Below are 20,521 nucleotides of genomic sequence, written 5' to 3'. Positions count from 1 at the left end.
GTCGGACTGCAACCGAGCGCGCTGCCGACATCGATCGGCCCAGGCAGCGAGCGAGCGGCGGCGTGCCAACGCCGCCGGAGTCGCCGTAGCGTCGGCGCCAGCGCTGCCGCCAGGCGCCCGGCGCGCCACGTCATTCGACGACGGATCCCAGGGCTTCCCGCGCGCGCGAGATTAGAACGGTTATTCGGGCGCGGGCCGGCACGCCACGCAGCCGCTGGGTGTCATTATGCAAAAGCCCTTCCTCCCCTAAAGGCCGATTCACACGACGGACCGTTCGCCCGCGGCCCGCGCACTACGTGTGCATACGTCAGCACTTTGAGAGGCGCGCTAGATGCATGGATGGATGGCGGCCGACAGCGCGCCCCTCAATGTGCTGACGTATGCACACGTAGTGCGCGGGCCGCGGGCGAACGGTCCGTCGTGTGAATCGGCCTTAACTATGCGGGGTTCCCTGCCGCTTCGTTCTGGCACGACCCAACCCTACTGTGCGCGCCCTGGATCATCAGGGGCGTCAGCCGTCAAAGACCCCCGACGGGTGCGTTGATAAGACCTTGAATCAGAAGCGTATAGAGAAAGCTTTTAGGGGATTACTGGTGGGGGAATTTTTGAATCAAAGAAGCAAGAGGAAGGCAGAAGGCGTTCCCTGAAAACGGAACCCATTTGTAACGTGCGGGTTGTGTAGAAGGTTAGAGGGTTAGGGCACTTTTTTGTTTTTGTTTTTTTACGGCGTTTTAGCATAGCTACCGCATCGCAGGCCGCCGTCTGCGCATGCGCTGTTGGCTCCCGGCGGTAACGTTTTATAGCGACGCTATGCTAAACCTCTCGAACTATGTGCGGTACAAAACAACGCGGAAAGACGAGGACGAAACGGAAAATACAACACGAGTAGATCGTAAGTTCGTAACCAACACTGCCATCTATCTACTCTCATACCCAACAATTCTGGACAAAAGCTTTGTTCGACGGGAAAAAAGGGTATGAACGCAGTTCTTTCATATATTGCAAAACGTTCAGTGATGTGTGACGTCACCATTATGTCAGTGATATCGCCGAGAAGCTAGCGCTGATCCCTTTGTCGTACCCTGAGGGTGAATGGACTGTATTTCGAATGCTATAGCATTGCAGTTGTCACACCAAAACCCCGCCGATGCCGGTGTCACGAAATTTGCTGATTGGTCGAGACAGGTCACGTTATATTGTGACGTCGTCACAACCTACGCACCGGGTTGTGAGCAAGTTTGTAGACAGCAATCTAGAAAGAGAATTGAAATCAAAAATAAAAAAGTCATACATGCCAGTGTCGGCACCGTCACAGCATAGCTCATACCTGATACTGCAGCTAGCGGTCCGAATATGGCGGTTGATGGAGCGACAGTTGCAAAGAAACTGAACGCAAACACACACAGAAGTTGCAACAGAAGCTGCGACAAACTGGAAATTAATGCTCTCGCACTGCACTCTTGAGGTTACTTAAGCGTCCCCGTACATTTTTATTAACGAAGATGGATAGCATATAACCTAGACCTACGCGGTCATTATTGAAGAGTACGCTGTCCTGTTAATGTGCCATCTGTACATTTATAAATACATTAATGATGTTCTTTTGTTATTCAGGTGAGAGCTCCGATACCGACAACCGTCCGCAGACAGACAAAAACTGGGCAGAAAGCGAGAGCATGGAGATGTATCCTTGTAATCCATTCCAATGCATTAAAATATAAGAGTATAGCGCGATCAGCCAGGTATTGCCCACTCCTCGCCCTGACAACACAGCTGCCGGTCGGACAGCGACTGGCTCCAGCGTACAGCGGTAGGCCTGCCGACGTCACACGCTGGCCCCCTCCCCTTTTTCCCCTCTGACGCCATCGAGGAGGGTGGTGTGCCGTCATCCCACCGGCCGGGGGGCGTATTCGCCAACTGCAGCCTGTACAGCCACAAGGCTTGAAACCACGGTGAATTGATCACGGTGACTGAAGATTGTCACGACGCCTTACCTAAAAGGGATAATAAATCCTCTTAAACGGCGTTATATGCCCCTAAGCATCACGATTTGCGACCTAAAAGGGAAAAAATTTAAAAAAAAAAATGAAATTTAGAAAACAATAAAACTACAGTACAGAGAGCGGAGTCGAACGGCCGACCTTCCATACGCAACACGAGCCTCTAATCCACTGCGCCATAGCAGCGATGTCAAGCCGTCGTTCCGAATGAATATTTATAACCAGCCTTAATGTGGCTGCTACCTGCCGGTGGGCGGCGCTGTCATCGCTGGCTGTACCGGCTGCATTTGGCGAACACGCGGCCGGGGGACGTCAATCTGGACGGCAATAACCGCGAGGAACACGCGCGCCTCGGAGAACACCTCAGAATCCCCCGACCTCGCCAGAACCGAGGAGAGAGGCTCTAGTCACTCCACCACTGCTGTGGCTACGTCACCAGGGTCCTAATGTGCACTATATGTGCACTAGTTTATTCGAACTGCGCAGATAAATGCCTGCAGGTGATCCTGGCGTGGAGGACCAGGATCACCTGGTAGGACCAGGATAAAGGAATACCCCACTGCATTCCAGGACATATAAGGTGCTCCTGGTCCTACAGACCAAGGTCACCTTATCTGCCTGGAATGCAGTGGGGTATTCCCTTATGCGGTGGTGTATACTTCTTCGTTACACTTTTCTCACTGGAGCTCCTATGGAAGCCCATGTATTTACTAGCCCCAGCATGTTATTATCTACGCATGTAGGCCTATAGTTGCTTCAACTATATTGGGGGGAGGGGGGGGGGGGGACTTGTATCGGTGAGGTGGGCTTCCATGTATTACAGCGCTGGCTGTGCGACAGACGTCAGGCCGTGCCATAACGTCCGCCTGTTCACACAGTTTCACCTCTATAGACAGTACACATGATGAGCTCAGGTGGAGAGCCAGGGCTGGGCTAGAGCGGCGGCATCGCGCACTGCCGCCTCTCCCTGCAGTCTCCGGCCGTGCAATAGCAGGGCTAGGCCGACGTGCTAGACTCACTGGATGTTTCGTGGTAGTCTCGTAATTTTCAAATTTCACATGGACAGCTATTAAGCGCCCGTTTCTGGATTTCGTGTCGTAGTAGTAGAAGTAGTGTAATGTTGTAGTCGTGGGCGTAACCGGTGGGTGCGTTGCCATGGGAACCACTCGGAGAGCCGTTACCATGGAAGGAGGAAAGTATGACGTGTATGGAGGATCCGTAACCTGTGGATGGTTGCCACCGAAACCGTCCGGAGGGTGGTTACCGAGGGAGGGGGAGCGTGTGGCGAGAGTGGAGGAATCTCCAACTGACAGATGGTAATCAAAGAAGGAGGACATGGCATGAACGTAACAAAGTGGAACCGTGGGTGGTTGCCACAGGAACCACCCGAAAGGTACTTGCCCTGGACGGAGGAGAATGGTAACCGTGGAAGGAGGGTATATGGCGAGACATATGGAGGATATATGGCCGGGTGGTTGCCACGGGAACCACCCTGTAAGTTGTTAACCTGGAAGTAGAAGGGCTATCGTTGAAGGAGGAGGATATGGCGAGAGCGTAGGAAGGCGTAAATATATAAGGTGGTCGTAGTGGAAGGAGGAGGATGTGGCTTGAGCGGAGGAATCGCTATCCGGAAGATGGTTACCGTGGGAGGAGGAGGGTACGGAGACACCATAGGGAAGTCCTACCAGAGGGTAGTTAACGGTTAACGGAGGGTGGTTAACGAGAGCATAAGGCGCAAGCAGTGCTTTGTTGTCATGGCAACCACCTTGAGGGTAGTTACCCTGAAAGGAGGAGAAGAATGAGGGTTATCGTGGAAGTAGGATGGTACGGCGAGAGCATAGGAGTTTTTACCTAATGAGAAAGGTAAAAAAATAAAATAGTCCAAACGGCCGCCGGCCGTTTTCACAAACAAAACGCAAGATGTAAAGACCAGTTTTTTTAACACGAGTGACTGAGGCTATGCCACGCCACCATCCATATCCAGTCGGGGATCATGGAGTCCATTTCAATCTTATCGTCACGAATTTGAATCTAGCCGAGGGGAGAAAAGGTTTGGTTTTTAATTCTAGTTCCCTCAGCGACAAATATGCCTTTTGCTCCCGAACAACGATCATCGTAGACGCAGAGTGTTTTAACATCGAGTTTTACCAAGAACAAAAATTGAATTAAATGTCATCGTTGTCCTTTCACGGAGATAATCGCGAGCACGATACAATGAGATCATGGAACTAGGAGTTGTTGCTCAACTACACGTCCAAATGGGTTCCTTCTCCACTTTCGTCACTACGGTTTCTCATTCTCTGCTATAATTATGACGTTATTCTTCAATATATGCGGCTTATGTTTCGTTGCTAGAATTGCGTTAATGGGGCAGTCAGACAGAAGGGAGATGCACTCAGATTTCGCCTGTAAACTGCCAATCCAGCCGAAAGGCTACAGGTGGCACACACGCGACTCAGTGTCAATAAAAACAAAAGCTTAAAAGTGGTATCCGTTGTCTTCGTCTTTGGTTTGCTCGTGAGTGGAAAATACATTACTTGCTGTTTTTTCAGCCAATTTATTGTGCTACTGCTTCTGTTTTTGTTGTTGCTGCTGAAGAACTGCATTTCTTGATGCGTTCGTTTAGCGTTCTTCTTGTCGCTGTCGTTGTATTGGGGCAACGGTGTGCTAGGACCATCCGTGTTGCTTAAAAACGGCAGCAGGCACTCGTAAGCCATTAACGGCGTCCACATGAAAGATGCTCGGACTGAACAAATGAAGACCAGGCCCCGCATTTGGTATCATTTAACTTCGTTTTCCTTTTCATTTGATCGTCTGCCATTAGTCGCCCCTCCCGGTGACATAAGCTTGAGAGGATGACGTCATTATGTATGGTCATGGCATAAACACGCCCTTGCACGATACCATTCACGCGCCCCACCCCTATTCCAGACAAGAGTGGTAAACTGGCACCGACACCGACGAACGAATGAGGGTGCACGACGACTCTTCTGACACGCTTGACGAGCTTTATCAGCGGTAATGTTGCCTCTGGAAGGAAACTATGCAGAGTTTGTGCGACGAATTGGTGGAGGATGGACAAACGGATGGACACGGCCGGACTGGATGCGACGGCAGCAGGGTAACAGCGGCGGCGCCTCATCCACACCGGCCGTGTCTGTGATTGGTGGTTTGTTCCTCCGCATCATGTCGCTGTCGTCGCTATGACGTCATGACCATATGAAATAGACATCGAATGAAACGTCACAAAATACGGTGCCTTGCAGTTTACTAGATTTTGACCCGCCCATTATAGATCGTTGCGACCACCAATGAATGCAATCACAGGTTTACGGAGTCCGAAGTCACTGTTGGGCTATAAGCTATTTTCCTGCCACTTTAGAAGCTGTCTTCAAGGTTCGCACTCGTCGGCGACGAAAGCCGAGCGCATTCGTGGCCAGCGCCGCCCTCCCCGGCGTCACCACCCGCGGGGTTTCCCGTTTGAGGTCAAAACTTGGCAAGCGTCCGCGAGCCGTGGAATGTGCGCGTATACGCGCGACGAGGGGTCTTCGCGTCTATTTCGGCGCCACCGAACACCACGTTGCGTGCGTCACAAGTGTATACGACGGAAGTGCCGGGACCAGAAAGGGAAGAAGAGGAGCAGAATGAAAGGTGCAGTCGCGAAGGAAAGTTGCAATACGTGGGAAGGCGATACGATTGCGGGACTATGGCGGAGACGCAAGCAAGTGTTTACAGCGCGACAGCGGATGAAAGGAAAAAGAGAACTATGCAGTAAAAGCCACTCCGATCTTGTGCGCCCCTTATTTGGACTGTTTGACAAAATAATCACGAACGCAACAGCAACCAACGCAACAGAGCCAGTTGGAAGTGGCCGCTTGAGAAGCGACGCTACAGACTTTCTTTTTTTAGAGCGCCAGCCCTAGTTCACGACCAAAGCTGCAAAAGCCGGGTCATCGCTGAAGCCTTGAACTTGAATGAATAAATAAATGTTGCCGCTACTGGGAATCAAACCCGCGGTGGCGCGAACTAATCAGCTTCGCTGGCCACTGCACGAAAGTATAGCCGCAGCCCATCATGACTCGTGTTAAACTGCAACACTCTCGCAAGGTGTGCATTGCACATCGTCATCGTCATCAACTCCCATCTGCGGTGCAGACAGATCAGATCAGCTTAAACTCGATCAGAGCTTATCCTGAGTCTAATATCGTCGCCAGACGTGCCGACGACCCAGCAAGGAGCCAATCAGGCTAAGCACACGCCTTCGCACGTCTACCAGATTTAACTACGTTAAAACCCTGCCATTTGTTTGCTGTTATTTGCGTTGTTGAAACCGCAAACATCTTAATCTCTAAACTGTATGCGAATCACAGAGGAAAGCCACGTTTAATAGCTAATGTGGCTCTTACAAGCCTGAAGGGACACTAAAAAGTGGTCACGGAACTTAGACGTGGCGCACCTTCAGCAATGACGGAAATACGGTCCAAAGGTGATGCGAGGGAGAAAGATTTATCGGAGAAAGGCAGGAATGTCACCATTCCTTGTAGTTGCTTTGGTAAGAGAAAGGTTTGGTTGGTTTGTGGGGTTTAACGTCCCAAAGCGACTCAGGCTATGAGAGACGCCGTAGTGAAGGGCTCCGGAAATTTCGACCACCTGGGGTTCTTCAACGTGCACTGACATCGCACAGTACACGGGCCTCCAGAATTTCGCCTCCATCGAAATTCGACCGCCGCGGCCGGGATCGAACCCGCGTCTTTCGGGCCAGCAGCCGAGCGCCATAACCACTGAGCCACCGTGGCGGCGGAAGGGAAAGGGGGGGGGGGGGGATAGAGGATAATGACGGGTACGTGGACAGAAGAAAGCTACGGATATGCACGAATCTATTACCAAAGTATAATGACTGCTGGGGTCTAAAGTGTCTCGAAGCAGCTATATAACAAAAAAAATTCGAAGCTTGTATTCAAGCCCAGAGCAGGGCATTCAATTTCCTTGACCACCGTAAACGGCGCTTGAGCAAGTGTCGTAAACTGGTAATAACAGGTTCTCCTTTCCTCAGAATTTGCCTCGCGCTCTCTGCTGAAGTAAAGCTGTTTACCCACCGCGCCGACAACGCTTTAGCTATATTTCGAGTTAGCTGGCGCGCGAAGTTACATTGCCCAATACGTTATGCTGCCAAAGCATTCAAAACTCGGGAGAGCTTCCTTTAGCTGTCAGCCACAGACGCGGAGTGCTGTGTGTGCTACAACTTCACAGCACCGATGACGTCGTCGGACGGGAGACCTGACAAGCAGTGAAGCGAGGCGCGCTACCTGAGCCGGTGCTGTCAACATTGCCGCAAGGCCGATCGCACGCTCTGGTCCCGGCCTAAACGACGCTGTCAAAAGGTCAAAGGCTCCAGGATGCTGAACGGGAGGACAACCTTTCTCGCTCGCGTGCTATGTAGGTGCGGTCTGAATCCGAAAGTACCCCATCAATCGTCCAAAGCAGACGACTTCGAAACGCCCACCTTTGCATAACGCCTTCAGGAGCTCGTTATTACGCAGATCTTGGAAAAATTTGGAAAGCTTTACCAGCGTGTCCGAATTCACAGGGAAACCTGATTCCATTATGCAGTCGCATTGCGGAAGCCTTAGCAGCTGTTGACGCCTCTACCGAAAGCGACGTCACTTCCGGCCTGGTGACGTCACTTCCGGTCTGGTGACGTCACTTCTCTCGAGCCAATGGGAATTCTCCTGTGTGGAGACGTCATTCCCCTCCAGCCAATCAGCCAATGGATATGCACCAGTCTGGTGACGTCACTGGGAATGCTTGAGTGTGGTTACGTCGCTTTTCTCTAGCCGTTGAACTAATGGCAAAGATGTCTGGTGACGTCACTTCCCTCTAACCAATCTTAGCTTCCGACGACACAATTTTTCCCGGTAAAGCTTAATTCTGATGTGATCGCATTAATAATTTACGAAAAAAAAATGCCTGCATTCTTCAGATGTTTAATTAGACCATTTCTGCAGGATCCTTAAGTGTTCACACAGCTAATAAACAGCTATACTTGTTTTGACCCTTGTAAGCAAATCAGAATATTTTATCACTATTAAAGGGCTCATTCTAGCAAAACAAGCGAATAAAGCACTCATTAGAACAAGACCAGAGTTACCTAAATATGCAGAGGTGTCAGTATTAAAAATTATTTTTTGCTGTCACTTTGCATAATTTCTTGAGATGCTTCTGCGCAAGATTCTTCAGATTTCAGTACATTTTAAGTGCATTCACATATGTGGGAGCTACGCCTTGTACAAGAGTACTCAAAACTGCCCAGATCGAGACAAATTCTGGGCACAGTGCATGAAGAGGGTAGATCTGCTATAACACACCATAGTCTACGGAACGAAAAATCGTCGTCCTGTTATCAAATTAACTGCCAGCCTATTAGATGATGAAGAGCAGATTAAATAAGGAAGCTCAGTTAGCCTCCTTACGCAAAACGGGAAGCACGATACACACAGCGAAACGCGCTTTTCTGGGTTAAAACTAAAAAAAAATAAATACCCTTTTTTAATAGCTTTTTCTTTGTTTCTTTCACAGGGATAGGTTCTTCCTACGCAAACTTACGTGGGCGCATTGGTGTGCATTGGCATCGCACTACGCGACGATACCATTTAGGTGAGGTTTTCTGCGCATGCTCACAGCTTACCTGGCGCCCATGACGACAGCAGTCCTGTTCAATCGGTTTACCTTCGTTTCTTGCTGCAAACTTGAGACAAATAAATCTAGCCAGACTACGTTTACAGCAGACGGTTCCACCTTCCTTGACGCATATAGTGGTGAGCATTTCGAAAGAGTGCTCCTTAAGAAATAAACGGAATCTCTCTATCTCTTCAACCATAGTTACTTCCGTTGAAATTTTCCGGTTCCAGTAGACACATAACCGTACTTCTAAATGAATTGACCTCAATGGGTAAATAAATCGCACTTTCTCATCAATAATTGTCATACGTCATCATCATCATCATCAGCCTGACTACGCCCACTGCAGGGCAAAGGCCTCTCCCATGTCTCTCCAATTAACCCTATCCTTCGCCAGTTGCGGCCACCGTAGTCCGGCAAATTTCTTAATCTCATCCACCCGCCTAACTTTCTGCCGCCCCCTGCTGCGCTTGCCTTCCCTTGGAATTCACTCCGTTACCCTTAAGGACTAGCGGTTATCTTGCCTTCGCATTACAAGCCCAAGCCCATTTTTTCCCTCTTGATTTCGACTAGGATGTCATTAACACGCGTTTGTTCCCTCACCCACTCCGCCCGCTTCCGATCTCTTAATGTCACACCTATCATTTTTGTTTCAATAGCTCGCTGCGTTTTCTCTAGCCATTCATACTGTGCCCAACAATACAACTAGTGGAACTGGTGGTGTATTGCAGACAAAGGTGATATTGCTTTGTTGCTAGGCGCAAGTCGCAGTCTACTCCATCCAACGCAGTGCTGTTCCCGCTCTACGAAAATGTATATGTTGTGTATTGGAGAGTCTCACCCCTAGTCAGCCATAGAGATCTGCTGCCTTGATTACCTGGCGAGGACAATGTAATTACCCTATTCATACTGGAAATTATCGTATTCATGCTGGAAACAACAGAGGCCTCAAAAACCCTTAAAAGTTACAAACACTAACAATGCTTGGAACTAGACAAATCAACTATTGGGATGGGCTGCACTATTTTGATAATATGCCCCATTCACCATGCAATATCTTACAAGCGCACATCCTCCGAGGAGTACAGACAACCACTCTTCTCGCCAACCTAATGCTCTGCAACATATGATGGCTGGATCAGCGCAGGAACAGAACAATTTCCATGTGCATGTAACACTGCTACAACCTCCCACTAGATGCTGCACCATCCCACTTCCTCCTAAACTGCTAGGCTTTATACAGAACAGGTGGAACGTAAAGCTTAGCAAGCATTTTTTCAAGGGGACCTAGTTGTAGCTTCAAAAAAAGTTCTCCTCTTCCCCCTCTTTTGGGAAGTACAATACTTTAACTTCTATCCCCTGGACATATAATGCTGTCCGCAAATAACTTTTTGCACACGTTCTGCTTGTTCTTATCCAACAATAGAAGTATACATTGCAGATCGCAAGAATCACTATTCAGTTCTGATCGTGGTTGAAGCAGCTCCGGCAAGTGTAATATCTTCTGCTCCTACACCATTGCCAGCAACCCATTGTCAGTCCTCCAGATCCAATGGTGCCTGATTTCAAGCTCTTAGAAGCCGAAGACGGAGGAGGACCAATCTTTCCAGTAGGCCCACGTGGTCGCTGCAACAGAAAGCGGAAATGTCGCAAGGTTAAGCCGCTGCTGCCAACAGCTGCAAAGTAGTGGAGACAAATATTACTACGCAGCTTGAAAAGATGAGGACTGACGCAAAAAGAAACGAAAAAAAAAAGAAGACGGGAAAAGGAACGGGAACAGGATGGCAACCGCCACCAGAATGTAGTCACCAAAAAGCGAACGCCTTTAACTTGAACACCTTTAATCGTTTCTTTCTTTCCTCAGCATTTACACCACGCAAATCATCTGCCATTTTCCCTGGTGTTGTGTTGCCTTTCAGGTCGCATTCCGAGATCGAGCGAATATCGTTGTTTAAGCCACTCAATACAAATCAATTTGGCTCGTATTTTTCCTTTATTTGAACAAGCAATTACCGCACCCCGTATGTAATTTACTACTTTACGTCGCGATGTATGTTACCTTGTTATACAGGTTGCATTATTAGGAGCTTTATGCATTATCAGGTTGCATTACGAGGGGCTGAGGAGGCAAGACAAGTAGTTGGTGCGCTGTATCGTTGACGGGACGGAAATACGCTGCGCGATGGGTAGATTCTTCTCAACTTCTCTCTGACATTAAAACGATCGCCCCTTTCAGGCCTGATCTGAGGACGTACTGCTTTCAGGTTCACGACTGTGCAGCCGCAGTCTTGGTGGTGGTGGAGGCAGACCTGCAGACCCCTGCGACCACTTGGAAGTCGGGCGGTTGGCAGGAGCAGCGGCCGTTCACGCACAAGGCCTCGGCTCGACACGGAATGGCGTCATCACAAGTGCCATTCACTTCACCCGCTGCGCAGTGTTCGGAGGCCATTGGCGCGAGCTTTTGTTTTAGAGACACGTGAGCATAGATACTGATACAGACAAGGTTTAAACAATTATCAGCTTTGAACTGCAGTTATATGGTGCATATACCGGGCGTTTCACCGAGCATGAGCCAAGACTTTAAAAAGAAAAAAACAATATCGCATAAATGGAAAACAATTGCTTATAATTGACACAAATGTTGCACAAAGCAGAGTGCCAATTCTATTCTGTTTTTTTCACTGTCAGGGGGTAAAAGTAATGATATAACTCGTTAATTCATCGTTTCAGAGATTATATTAACTTGTGAAGTTGCAGGGAGCTTTCCCAAATACCAGATCCAGGTGTTCGGAGTCACCTACGGTTAGTGAGTGGTTCTTATAACCTTCAAAAGAGCCAATGTATTAAGAAACCACTGCGTTATTGCGAAGGGGCGCACCTGTATTAAAGCGTTGCCATATATGTCTTCAACGAAGGAACTCGTCTTTGCCCGGAGGACTACGAAAAAACAAATATCTTTATTTTCATTGGTTGCTCCTGCTTAAAAGAAATCTGAAGATGTATTGAAGTTTGTCGGTATCGATCGATATACTACCGCATTCTAACGATAAAGACGCTACTTCAATTGAAAATGGAACTTTCGCGAGCTAGAAAGGCCTAAAATGAAATGGAAGTCTCGCCATCACCGACCGATTTCGCAAGTAAATTGCGTGCCTCGACACATCTTTTTTTACACCAATCCCAGAGGCCAGGCAACACTGCCATTCACTTTAAAACGGTGATCACGGAGTCTTATGTTGTTGTTCAGGCGTCATGAATTTTAAGCGAGTTGTGAGAAAACAAAGTTAAAATGCATCAGCAATAAATACATCTTTTTGCGGCCGCACAAGGACAAACATACTCTTAAAGAGCCATATAGTCTTTTTACTAAGAACGAAACTGGATGAACAGTCAGTTTAACGGTGTCCGTTCAGTTGGCGTGGCCCTCTCCAAACACGTACGTCGGGAAAGGAACAAGGCTGAGAGAGAGGAAAAAAAACAGCTTGGATGGCAAAATCTAAGTTAATAGAGTAAAAAAAACAGCATAGCAATCAGAATTTATGTAATGACGGCTCAGCGTACATTAAGACGAGACTAAAAGATTTCTGAGAGACATGCATTGCGGAGGACAGATCACAGACGTTCTACTTTACAGGCGAAGAAAGACCTAGCCAGCGAGAGCAGAGATAAAGTTGGGAATATTAGGTTTTTTAATTAGCTGGGATGAGGTGGCAATGGCTGGGGAAGGACAGGATTCGTCAGAAAGGAATTTGTCTTCCCGGGAACTTAAACTGGCTGATGATAATGTATTTATAACGGCTGCAGAAATACACCCGCATTACACTGCATTCTGATTAAATGCATCAGAGTATGCATGTAGACATTTTTTTAAGCTTAATATGACACCCTCAAGTATTCTTTACTATACTTACGCTCAATGTGGTCGAAGACATGCGTGTGCAAAACAGTACTGCCTGAAAAATATACCAGGGAATCACTTTGAGAGCAGCCATCGCCAGCACTACGACGACCAAGAAAAGGCGAACATCTGGAGTGCTTTAAATCAACAGCACTTTTTTTTTTTTTTGGTGTTACAAACATTTGCTTTGAAGCAGCGTAAACGAAAATGCCCTCCTGCGTCTTTACTCAGTGCGGCAACTTCACCTGCGGCTGCTTTGTGTGACCTCCTCTGACTTCACACTCTGCGGAAACCGAATGTCTTTGCGACAAACTGCTCGTGTAATACATGTACAGTCTTTGTCAAAAGTAACCAGGCTGCATGGTTTGCTTCTAGCTTGAATAGTGGAGCCCTTTTGGCTTTCCTAAAGATTGAGAGGTGTTGGAAGGTAAGAGAAGCCCCAGTCCTTACCTGTAACGGCCATTTCAGCTTCAGGGAAGCTGTAAGGGATCCACTGTACGAGCTAGAAGCAAACCATGCAGCCTGGTTACTTTTGACAAAGACTGTACATTATTTGAGGCACAATGGGAGAAATCTGCTCCAGTCCACTCGTTCTTAGGGCCTTGCACATCATTATCAGTAGGAAAAAAAAAAACTTAAGCCTGAAAACTTGTTGTCCATACTCTTTTACCATCATGCTGTTTTTATTCAAGTCATTGTGCTACCAAAGTGAACACTGGGAGGTTCCAACCAAGACAGAGAGCTTGGTATTCCTCTTAAGTCCTGACAAAACACCTTACAACAAATTTGACAGACCATGTCAGGGCTCACTAACGGAAAACAGAACGCTTCTTAGTCACACGATATGCGGTAAGGAACAAATAAGTAAACTCTCAGTAACCCGCAACAAAAATACCAAGGATGCATTCCCTAAAAAAAAAAATGTATACTTACTTGAACCGTACTCTATTAGAGCTGCAATCAAGGAAAAGAGTTCGCAAAATGATTTCAATTAGAAATTGTTTCAACAAACCTAAACATCGCATTGTGAACACTGTTATTTTTATGCATCACTGTCTACTCATATATCCGCAGAAACATTGGCTTTTTCCACGTTGTCTACGTTGTAAGCGACATAAAACGAGGTCATTGACATATTAAACATGTGAAAAAATTATAAACGTTAGACCACTCACGAAGCTGAAGAAGCAGCAATAGCTGTAGCAGATTCTCATGTACAGTAAAACATCATTAAGGAGTACTCGCTTAAGAGGTAGTTCCGCATAGGAGGTAGTCTTTTGAAGTCCACGACTCGACTTTGCATTTGGTACCCGCTGACGGCATAATGACTTTTCGCGACCAACCCGTTTGCAGGTGTCGTTCGTAGGGTAACAACATGTGATACGAACCGTCCTTGCCTGAACCACCGCGTCTGAGCGGCTCGGATGTGCCAACTCACACAACTATCGCTTATCGTCGTCACGTGACTCGGCTTCTCCACATCACTCCCAAGCGCGTCTGCGAAGCTCCATGTGTGAACCAGAGCCGTCGACACGATGCCTGTGAAAAATTGTTCTTCGCAGTTTTTCAGTGGGAAGGCGCTTTAGAGACTTTCACTTTTTGAATATTTAGAGGCTTTGGTAACAGAATTCGTACTCCTACAGCGTAGTCCGATAATGAAATTGTTGCCTCTGACACTGGCGTAACGTCATCCAACGCAAGCAACGCCGACGAAGAAGCCCAAGAGAGCCTCCGACCTAGCGTTGGAGAAACTGCGTTCGCGCGAAACGTGCTTCGCCATGCTTGTCCAAATACAATAGTAGGCGGAGGGGGGGGGGGGGGGGGGGGGGGTTAATGGAGAAGTTGGGATCCGATTAGAGTGCCTTCGAGGCCGCACTAGTAGATGCGAGGCCGTCTCGGTGGCAGACAAAAGTAACGGATTCCTGTGGTCCCACGTTAATGAATTTTTCCTCTTGTGCCTTCTTTCACGGAATAACTCGGGAATCAACCTTTATCAGGTTTGCATAGAGTTCAGCTATTTCAAGTAAGGGGAGCACTGCTGCTTTGTCTGCAGTTTTTCCGTGGTCCGGCCAGGTTTTACTGCATTCTCAAAACTGCTGAACCCAAAGACTAGAAGCTGCCGAAGAGTGATAGGTCAACAAGTACACACCAATAAATAAAACGAGAAAAACAAAACGTAAGAACAAATCAGTACACACAAAATAAAATGACTGGTTATTAAAAACAGCAACAAGAATCGGGCCATAGTAGTTCGAACAGCGTTCGAGAAATACAGCATAACTGAGTGCGAAAAAATTCATAGGGACACCTATATCAATTCCATTGCATGTTGGCAACAGGACAGCATTAGAAGTCGTTGATGCCATCTTCGCAAGTGACGTCACTCCCCTTTAGCGAATGGGTGAAACTACGAGTGGCTGCCACAAACGTGAGCTTCGCGATTCTTGTGCTGTTTTGTGTGCTGTTGCACTCACTGTGGCGGAAGGCGACGAGGCTTCCCACGAAAACGAGCAGGCCTGTGAGGGCCATCCACATGATGAACAGTTGCCAGACCTGAAAGATGGCGACCTTCCTCTCGAAAAACCTGGTGACGGGGATCAGAGACACAGTGCGCAGGAAATAAGCAGCGTGATGGAACCACTGCACTTTATTCAGTTTAAAAGATCTTTCAGGACAACTCCGTCCCATTTTTTTTTAGAAGTCTTAGTAAATGGTGGTGGTTTACTACAAACACTACCAAAAAGGAAGGAACAGTTAGATGTTGCCGCAAGCGGAAATTCCTATCTAATACTCAGAGCTCCGGCCGGCGGAAATAAAAATGGCAGGGAGAATTAAGGTAGCAAGTTGAAGTACGTACTAAGAAGAGTGACAGTGAGAGAAGACAGGCCAGAGCTTCGTACACTATTTCTACAAAACACAAAAAAGCAAAAAGGATTTTTAATTGCTTGCACGCACGTGTCCAGGCATTTTTCGCTTTAGTAAAAATCGATTCTGTGCCTCTGTCTGGCAATGTGAATGTATTTCTTGATAAGAAAACTCGATTTTAAGATTTTTCCCGGTGCTAAATTCAGAGCCATGACGTACACACCGAAAACGACTCCATGATCACAGTTTGTAATGAACGACGGTAAACCATCGATACAAGGCAATTTTCGTTTTCGAAGCACCAGAGCACGCACACATGCACGGACGAGTGAAGGACAATAGGGCCCAAGCATACCACAGTCCTCCATAAAGTCAGCAATAAAATTCCAGTCTTGCCAATGCTATTCACCGCCTGTTTACAGGAGGAGAAGGCAAGCGTAGCAGAGGGCGGCAGAAAGTTAGGTGGGCGGATGAGACTAAGAAATTTGCGGGTAGCCTATAGGGTGGCAGCAGCTGGCACAGGCGACACTTAATTGGATAGATATGTGAGAGGCCTTTGTCCTGCATTGGGCGTAGTGTGGCTGAAGATGATGATGATGATGATCATGATCAGGATGTTAGCCAGCGCCAGTGCCTCGACTTCCCTTTCTGTGTCCTTTGTGAAGCTCGCACTCTTTGCTTCGTGAGAAACACGGGACAAGAGCTGACTACCGAAACCAGCGAAGGATAACCAGCGTTTGTCCGACTGCTTCTCGCTCTCAACTCTCGCCAAGAAAATCGATCCACTCACAGCGTCCTCTCTTCGTCCAGCGTGGATTCGAAGTCTTCGGGGGAGATGTCTTCGAATTCGCCTCGGACAGAGGATGCGTGGAGGAGCTCCTGTGTTCCGACCGCGCCACCACCACCACCACCAGCCTGAGCGGGCACGGCACCGGCCGCGCTTCGGGGCTGCCAGGGGGCAGCCTGGCGCGCTTGTTTAGGGCCGCCGGCGGCCGCTCCATAGCCCAAGCCCGGCCGCGCTGGTAAAGTGGCTGGACGACCCGCCGCGGTCGGTCGTGCAGCAGCCGCCGGGTTTGTGGTCCCGGCGCCTACTGGCCTCGGTTCTCGGCCCAAGGCAGGTGGGAAACGAGGCGACGGGTTCCGCATTTCGGTCAGCTCCTGCTTCGTCTTCTTCGCCTTCTTGTTAATGGATGCAGGACTCACTCACGTGTATGATGGTGATGTCCTCAGGCTGAATGGCATATACCCACGGCGGGGGATTGGCCAGGGTGCATAGCGGATACAAACGCACTCATGTACAAGGAGTATGTCCATGTTGCCACGTCGTTCTTATAGGCAGCGCTACATAGAGAAACTTGTCAGCTTATAAAAACTAATTCGAAACATTACATAATGCCCACGTGCTGTCTATACGTTGTGCGTCAACGCTGTAATAAATAACAAAAACAAGATCGAGTACTGAGCTAGCCTCACCCTGAATTCGTGTCGGCAGTGTAACAAGCTGTAGCAGGGAAAAACTGAGCATTAAGTTTAAAAGCAGCTCGCAATTGGTCACTTCCCTGCTTCCAGGAGTTAGGGTGGTCCAGTCCATTCCCGGCAAGTTGAAATCTCCAGTTAATATAAGTTTAATGCGTTCTCTCATTTTGTAATTTAAACAGTCGTGCAGTTTCGAGAGATATTCATCGGATGCATTCGGGTGCCTATAAATGCCGCCGACTAGTACTGTAGTGTCACTTATTGTAATCGTGCACCAAACACTTTCATGGCAGTCTATGCCTTCCTCTTCCATGAACGGAAGGTTTTGCTTAATGGCAATAGCAACACCACCACCACGGCTGTCCCTATCAGACCGAAGGTGGTCGTGGTGGTGGTGTGACACTTTTTATAAGGCGTTCAATAGGTCCTGGGCCAAGGTGACGAGGGCGCGTTGCAGGTTCAGGTCCCGGGAGGCAAGCCAGATGGGCCACGGTGGGGGTGGCGGGAAAAGATAAGCGGGGGACTGGAAGGCTCCGTGGCACTGTGTAAGGCAGTGTTCTATGTCTGTATATGTGTGTGGACAGTTTGGGCACTGAGGTGTGGAATTGTGCCGGTACAGATAAAGTTTGGCTGGTGTACGTAGGAGGTTAAACTATATTCGGCGAAGAATGCGAGCTTCACGGATCGATAAGGATGGGTGTGGTGGTGGTAAATCAGCTAAGTCCAATTTTTGCTGCGTGTAGTATTCATCGACAGTGTGTCTGTAAGCCCTGACCGCCTGCTCCGTCGGTGGGTTTGCCCATGCGATCCCCGGCGCCCGGTGTATAGTATCGCAGGCAAGCTGGTGAACCATCTCATTGCCGAGGATGCCCATGTGACCAGGGATCCACCGTAGGGTCACTGGTCGTGGGCTTAATGCTAAGAGGGCGGCATCTAAGGCCGATCGGGTAGGGAAAGGGAGGGCTCTTTCATCGAAGGCACGCAGAGCTGCCTGCGAGTCTGTACAGACAACGTATTGGGGGGCGGTGGTAGGGTAAGTGTGTGATGGCATCGGCGATCCCGTGTATTTCCAGGGCGAGCGTGGAGCGTGGGGAGGTGTATGGACCGGCTGTGTGAGTGCTGGTTGTAGAGAGGCAAGGGTGAAGGAGTGTGTAAGATGCCGGGACGATTTCAGAGTCATGTATTGAGGAACTTAACCATGTTTCCGTTACTACTAGTATATCTGGGCTATAAATCATAATTATTTCAAGCCGCCGCGGTGGCTCAGTGGTTATGGTGCTCAGCTGATGACCCGAAAGACGCGGATTCGATCCCGGCCGCGGCGGTTGAATTTCTTTGGAGGAGAAATTCTAGAGGCCCGTGTACTGTGCGATGTCAGTGCACGTTAAAGAACCCCAGGTGGTCGAAATTTCCGGAGCCCTCCACTACGGCGTCTCTCATAGCCTTAGTCGCTTTGGGACGTTAAACCCCATAAACGAAACCAACCGACCATAATTATTTCTTTTAGCTTATCAACCTTATTTACAGCGCTCCTAGCATTGGAACTCAGCATTAGTAATGGTTTCTTCGATTGCAAATGTCATTCAGGGGGACCGTTTGTACTTTTCGCAAATGCATCCTTCATTTGCTTCACTGGTACCCTTTTATTCTCGCTGTGACCCCATACGTAAACGTCTTGGTTTATTTTCAGCTTGTCGAAAATTAAGCCGACTTTATCCCCATTATCACGATTTATTTTGGAAGATTGCCACAATTTTTTGCGCGTTTCGCGAACAGGAGCCGAGAAATCTTCAGATATTGAAATTTCACTGTTCTTCAACTTGTGGCAACTTTGAAAGACCTTCATCTTCTCAGTGAAATCAAAAAAGCTTAAGATGGCAGGGCGATGTCTGCTAGCAACTTTCCTGCCAACACGGTGAATGCGTTCAATCGATCTCACCTCAATTTCTAGCTTGCTCCTAAAAACGCCGTTTTCTACTTTTTCTTGAAGTCCAGTGGTGCTCTCGTTTTCATCTTCCCTCACTCCAAAGATCACAATTTCGTTTCTACGGCTTCTGTTTTCCAGGTCGTCCACTTTTCTAGTGATCTGTGTTATTTCCTTTCGTATCATTTCAATTGATTCTTCACAGTTCTGCACTTTTTCATGACGCAGCATTAACTCTGCAAGTGAGTTTTCAATTTCAGAGAGCCTGAGCTGAACGCCTTCAAGACCAGTTTGTAAAGCAGTTTGAGTAGTCTTGATCTCTGTGACAGTGCTCAAAATATGGTTCAGTTTCTGTTCATCAGGCCCAGGCTTCTCCTCCACGTCGCCACTCAGTTTCAACAGCATACAGAGCACTCGCGACGGCTCACAGCAACAACCGAGAATACACTGGGGGCTCGGCAGCACTAGAAGACAGGCACAATCGCTTCTAATTAAGGCAACTCGTCAAGGACCATTTGTAACTAACCTGAACAAAGAAGAGTACAGCGTTCAGCATTGTGCGTCTTACGGTGCCGCCAAGCCCACTGAAGAGCTGTCCGTCCAGCGCTGCTCCCACGAAGCCCCGGATGTTGGCGCCGCACCGAACGATGCATCCATACGAGGTAATGGCGATAATTTCCACGTATTTTGCGGCTGTAAGCACCGATGTAAGCGATACAACTGGATGAAAACGTGGAAGCTGGTATCACATCACTAACGTCACAGAAGAAAGATGACCTGGAGGCACTTGGAAGTCGCCATAGCCGTTCCGCTGCATCCCAGTAGCACCTGAACAAAGAAGGATACGGCGTTCAGCATTGTGCGCCTTACGGCGCCGCCAAGCCCACTGAGAACATTGAATGGCACAGGCACTCATATCGTATGTCATGTGCGAAAACACCGGGAAACTGATAAAACTTGTGAGGCCCTCCTGGACCAAGCATCAGTAATCTTTAGTAATCGGGATAAAGGGACTCAGGAGATTGCTGAAGCATACCACATGCATTGCCAAGACAGATTACTGTATCAGTGAGCCATCCCTAGCGCTGACACAGGAAGAAATTTCTTTTCTAGAGTGTCACAGGTTATCTTTGATCTGTTTTTGTTGCTTAGCTTCTTTGTCTTGATTTTTCTTTCTTCCCCCAGATTTATTCCGAGTGGTTTGAATAAACGCATTTGTTGTTGGTAAGCGCTCGTCGTGCGTTCCTTCAAGTGTCTCGTCTTTTTCTGCGTTGTCCTTCAATCGAGATGAACCAGTACCAACTTGCCCAACTTCTCGTAGGATCCCTTCCCCACGCAGAGTAGCGAGTATATGGATTTAAACGATGGCTAAATTATCTGTTTTTAAATTAGAGAGCTTATCCCAGTCGCGGCTAATATTTATTTCACTCCTCCAGTCTCGATTATTTCCCGCCAATGCCCATTTCACGTGACAAACTTCTGAGGCTTCACCCCAAACCGGCATTTTCCAGGTTATGAGGCTAATAGTGCTTTCGTACTCAAAACAACCGGGTGTCATTTACAAAATCTCATGCTCCAAGTGCTCGGCCTCATACATCGGAGGAACAAAAAGCCTCGACCAGCGAATCAGGTAAGACAAGGTTGACGTCCGTTCAATGAATTCGGAAGGCAACCCCTCGC

At 48.2% G+C, this 20,521-nt stretch overlaps 1 protein-coding gene across 1 annotated transcript; it reads right to left on the bottom strand.

The window, feature by feature from the left end:
• Positions 1-10,944: 10,944 nt before the first annotated feature.
• Positions 10,945-16,587, bottom strand: LOC149335330 (uncharacterized). The gene is made up of 5 exons (XM_089553906.1): positions 16,232-16,587; positions 15,051-15,160; positions 13,510-13,530; positions 12,590-12,631; positions 10,945-11,105 (listed from the first exon to the last, which is right to left on the bottom strand). The coding sequence occupies exons 1-5, from the start codon at positions 16,585-16,587 to the stop codon at positions 10,945-10,947; spliced, it is 690 nt and encodes a 229-aa protein (XP_089410032.1).
• Between the last annotated feature and the right edge of the window lie 3,934 nt (positions 16,588-20,521).

The sequence above is a fragment of the Amblyomma mixtum genome, chromosome 7 (assembly GCF_055824585.1).
Source record: "Amblyomma mixtum isolate Tamu chromosome 7, ASM5582458v1, whole genome shotgun sequence".
Classification (NCBI taxonomy): domain Eukaryota; kingdom Metazoa; phylum Arthropoda; class Arachnida; order Ixodida; family Ixodidae; genus Amblyomma; species Amblyomma mixtum.
Note: the sequence above shows the minus strand (reverse complement) of the source record. Positions and strands in the feature narration are given on the sequence as shown.